At 40.4% G+C, this 4,145-nt stretch overlaps 1 protein-coding gene across 1 annotated transcript in view; it reads right to left on the bottom strand.

Annotated features, from left to right (window-relative positions):
- Positions 1 to 4,145, bottom strand: part of PKHD1 (polycystic kidney and hepatic disease 1 (autosomal recessive)) — a 289,357-nt gene that overhangs the window by 10,157 nt on the left and 275,055 nt on the right. The window contains exon 62 of the mRNA XM_019474554.1: positions 738 to 845. Within this exon, the coding sequence (XP_019330099.1) occupies positions 738 to 845 (108 nt within the window). The remainder of the gene's footprint in view (positions 1 to 737; positions 846 to 4,145) is intronic.

The raw sequence follows: 4,145 nt of genomic DNA, 5'->3' as shown, positions 1-4,145 counted from the left end.
GAGTCCCCATCCCTGGAGGTATTTAAAAGACGAGTAGATGAGGCACTTAGGGACATGGCTTAGTGGGCATGGTGGTGTTGGGTCAACGGTTGGACTCGATGATCTTAGAGGTCTTTTCCAACCTTAATGATTCTATGATTCTATGATTCTATGATCCCCTTCGGCTGGTATTTCTAAGGAGGCATAAGCACACCTGCCACTTCACCATTACTGGGTTGCTCAGAGAGACCCTAACAGAGCCCAGTCCTGGAGGCATGCTCTGAGTGTGCATAATCTGTCGCACCCATAAAGATGACTAGGTGCAGACAAGTGGTCCGTAAAAGGCATAGATGGAAAATTACTGAATGCAAACAGGAAAAAAAAGAGGGAATGAGAGGCCTCAATTTATAAGAAAGAGTTTGTTCGGGTCGCTTAGCTGACCTTAAGGAACTGATTACTACAAGGGATTCATAGCTAGGGAATCCAGGAAGAAAGAAGTACCTTTCTCTGGCAATACTTCTCTGTACTAACTCATCTTGATTTTGGGGATCTTGCATGAATAGCACAGGAATCACCCAGCTCTCTTGCTGCCTGGGTAATGCCAACTTGGATGTGTAACAGAAGTCAGGCTATTTAGAAGTTTGGCATTGCTCCACTTATTCAAACAAAGCTTAACTCCCTTTTTATAAATCCAGACCACCTGTAGGGTTTTGAGTTCAGTTAACCAAATCAAAAAACATGCAGAAAACGGAGCTTACCTGGAGGTGATGTGACAGTGAACACGAGTTTCCAGTTTGTGCCTGAGCTGGAGATGGCCAGACTGGAAAAGCTTGCACATCCATCTGTGACCTGCACTTGGGTGAGCCCTGCAGAGTAACAAAAAATTGCATTGCAATTAACAGCGTCCAGATAAGTATTACCTAAGCCCCTCAGAGAGTCCTTGTGACCTTAAGGGGACTTCAGAAAGCCTAAATTCAGTGTCCTTCCTAATGGTAAACATTTTGTGTAACCCCAGAAATTTCACATAGGGTCAGGTCTTCAGAGGTACTTAGACACCAAATTCCTGATGGATTGGAGGACCGTAGCTTCTGAATCTTGGTTCCTTGAGCTCATTGTGAAATGGCATTTACTGTACATATCTATATAGTGGGGGTGTATATGTTATGGGGATATTAAGGGGATCAAGCAAAAGTAACAAGGGCTATACAGATGCACTAGAAAGTTCCAGATGCTCATCTTTTTGATTTAACTCATGTCTTGTGTGACTAAATATGTCACCAAGGTTAGGAGAGTATTAGTGAGAGACTGATTATTTTATGTCCTAAAGGGATGGTCTCAAGGAGCCAGCCACTGCAGCTAAGGGAGAAGAACTGACTGTTTTAACCCTTTTCTGATTTGTAGGTGTTTCACCTCATCATTTGGGCATATTACCTCCTGTTCTACTGTTAATTTTTGAACTTTTCTCCAACCCTCTCAGATGCTTTGAAAGGGATTTGGCCTTGAAAAATGTCTGTGGTGACTGCCCTGTGATCGTACAGGAGAGACTTTCAGCTAGAAACCTGGCAGGGGAAAGCTCCATGGGGAACATTAAAATGAAACCCGTGAGACCCAGTTTCTCCATCACTTTACCTCTTGTTCTAAGCTATCAGGGAATGCATTCTGACCCCACATTCACATTTGACATGGTTTTTATTTTTGTAGGCTCTTTTTAAAAGGTATCATTTACTTTGCAACTGGATCTCCATTTTATTGTGTGTATCTTTGAGCACCAGCCAAGTCCCAGCCTTTGAGCAATGCTGACCAGGTCTGATTCAGGCCCTTGGAGTGAGAGGGGTAAAATCCTAAATACTGACAAATTTCAAAATGTTGGTTCAGGTGGGGGTGAGAAGTCAGAACTTCCTTAGGATGCTGGACTTGCTCCAGTGATCACAAACACAGACTTTTGCCTGCTCAAAGACAACACGTAATAACTATTTGCTTTATGAAGCAGGTGGTTTAACACTTTATTGCCGTTAAGCCACACAGGTGAAGGTACATAAAGTAGGAATGTGAGGAGGACATTTGTACTCTGCCATCCCCATGCCCAGGATATTGAATAAAGTAGTGAAGTAGCAAACATCTTCGTGAGACATCTTGCAATCACAAATGCATAGGACTGTTCAGCAGGTGGAGACAAGGTTTTTGATGGTAGGCCAGACTGCAGGAAAATTTCTCTGGGTTTTTGTCCCATTTTTCATGCCTACACCTATATGATACAAACTAAACAGTGCCAGGATCTGTTTTTTAGCACTTAAGAACTGGCATGCCCTGGCCAAACCTCTTAAACTCTTACAGCCTCCAAACAGAGATGTTGCACGCAGGCTGCCTACTGGGGTTACTTCCTTGCTGTGTTGACTTCTGAACCATGGCCAGAAATTGCCTGAGGCAAGGTCCTGGGCAAAAACATGCCACATTTTAATGATTTAGAAACGGAAATGATAAAGTTTCCCTTCTCCATGATCTGGTACTTAATTAGTATTAAATTTACTAAAAATTACTAAATTAGTATTTAATTTACTAATATCCCAGTTAGTTTTGCCTACATGTATGTTTTCCTATTTTTGTACAGCTTCTAGCACACCAAACCCCCAATTTCATTGTGACTCTCCAGGACCAGCTGTGATGTATAAAGAAGCAGTAATTTATACTGTAAATAGACTTGGTAGAGATGTGGGAATCTAGATTTCTCTAATTGCTCCATCCTGATCCTGGCTCATCTATTTATGTACTACGCATATGATTCTCCTTATGACAGTATCTGCCCAGACTACCAAGACTTTTCTTGGCTCTGATACTCACTGTAACACTGTTTTTATAGACGGTCTTGTCAGCTGCATTCAAATACTTTATAATTGCCATTTCTAGTCTATGTTGAAGCCTGGAGTACTGTACTGTACTTCTCAACAGAGACTATCTCAGCTTTTGGGCACATATGCTTCAAAGCTCAGAATATTACAGATATATATGGGAGTCTTCACAAAGATCTCTCAGGCAAGCTGGTATTTAACGTAGAAGCAAGCTAATTTGGAGCTAAACTACTTTCCATGAGGCAGTTTGGCTGCTGTCAGATGAAGCATCATCAGTGTGCTAGACGGGACCCATTTCGATTAAATGCTGCTTTCATACGCTTCAAAAGACGAGTGCAATAAGGACGTTTGTCAAAGGAAAAACTGCAGCAAACTATTACGTGCAGAACATCTGTACTATGCAGTTCATTCTTTGCTGGAGTTTATTGACTATTAATTTGATGCATGTATCTTTTAAAGAATGTGAAATGCATTTCTCTTCAGTGACTTTTCTTTCTTTTTTTTCGTCTTTTTCTCATTTTCCTTCTTTTTAACCTTTTTCACTTTCTTTCTGCTTCTCTTTCTTTTCTTCCTGTCTTTTTCTCTTTCTTTTCCATTCCTTCACTTCTTCCTTCCTTCCTCCCCTCCTCCCTTTCTCCCTTCTGCCCTTTCTTTTTTCCACTGGTAGCCAGTAGCTAGACCCTAAATGTGAGGTGTACCTCCCTGAAAAGGCATGAAAAGCAACAGAAAAGACCAAAGGATTTTTCAAACCTCTAAACCTGGACCTATGATGAGGTAGGAAGAATTTCTAATTAACAGAAACACGACTGAAAGGATGAGAAGCTCTAATCTACAGCATGAGTACCACTTACCTTCTCCAAATATGAACTTTTCAATTCAAAGCTGACACACAAATGACTTTACTGCAAACAAAATATTTTACCTATAATGGGAAACCTCACTTTTCAATGTGTGTGCTGTTCACTTACATTTAAAGATTTTAGCAATGAAAATTGGATGCTTTATAATCAATATCATTTCCACTTTCTAATTTACAAGCATATGATCATCCACAGGTTTTTGGTTCAGCGCTGTACTTAAACAAGGTTCTATATCTAAGCAAGTTCATAGCCTCAATAACCTCAAGGGTAATACTCACATGTTTAGAGTTAATGATGAGTTCAGGTCTTTTGATAAATGAGGACCAGAAGGGAAACTTTTAGATCCTTTGTGAAAAACATTTTTACGTTGAAGTAGGCTAATTAAAAACAATAGGCAGTTCATAGAATCACAGAATCATTTATGTTGGAAAAGACCTTTAAGATCATCAAGTCCAACTGT

The sequence above is a fragment of the Aptenodytes forsteri genome, unplaced genomic scaffold, assembly GCF_000699145.1.
Source record: "Aptenodytes forsteri isolate BGI_AS27 unplaced genomic scaffold, ASM69914v1 Scaffold57, whole genome shotgun sequence".
In the NCBI taxonomy this organism is placed as follows: domain Eukaryota; kingdom Metazoa; phylum Chordata; class Aves; order Sphenisciformes; family Spheniscidae; genus Aptenodytes; species Aptenodytes forsteri.
Note: the sequence above shows the minus strand (reverse complement) of the source record. Positions and strands in the feature narration are given on the sequence as shown.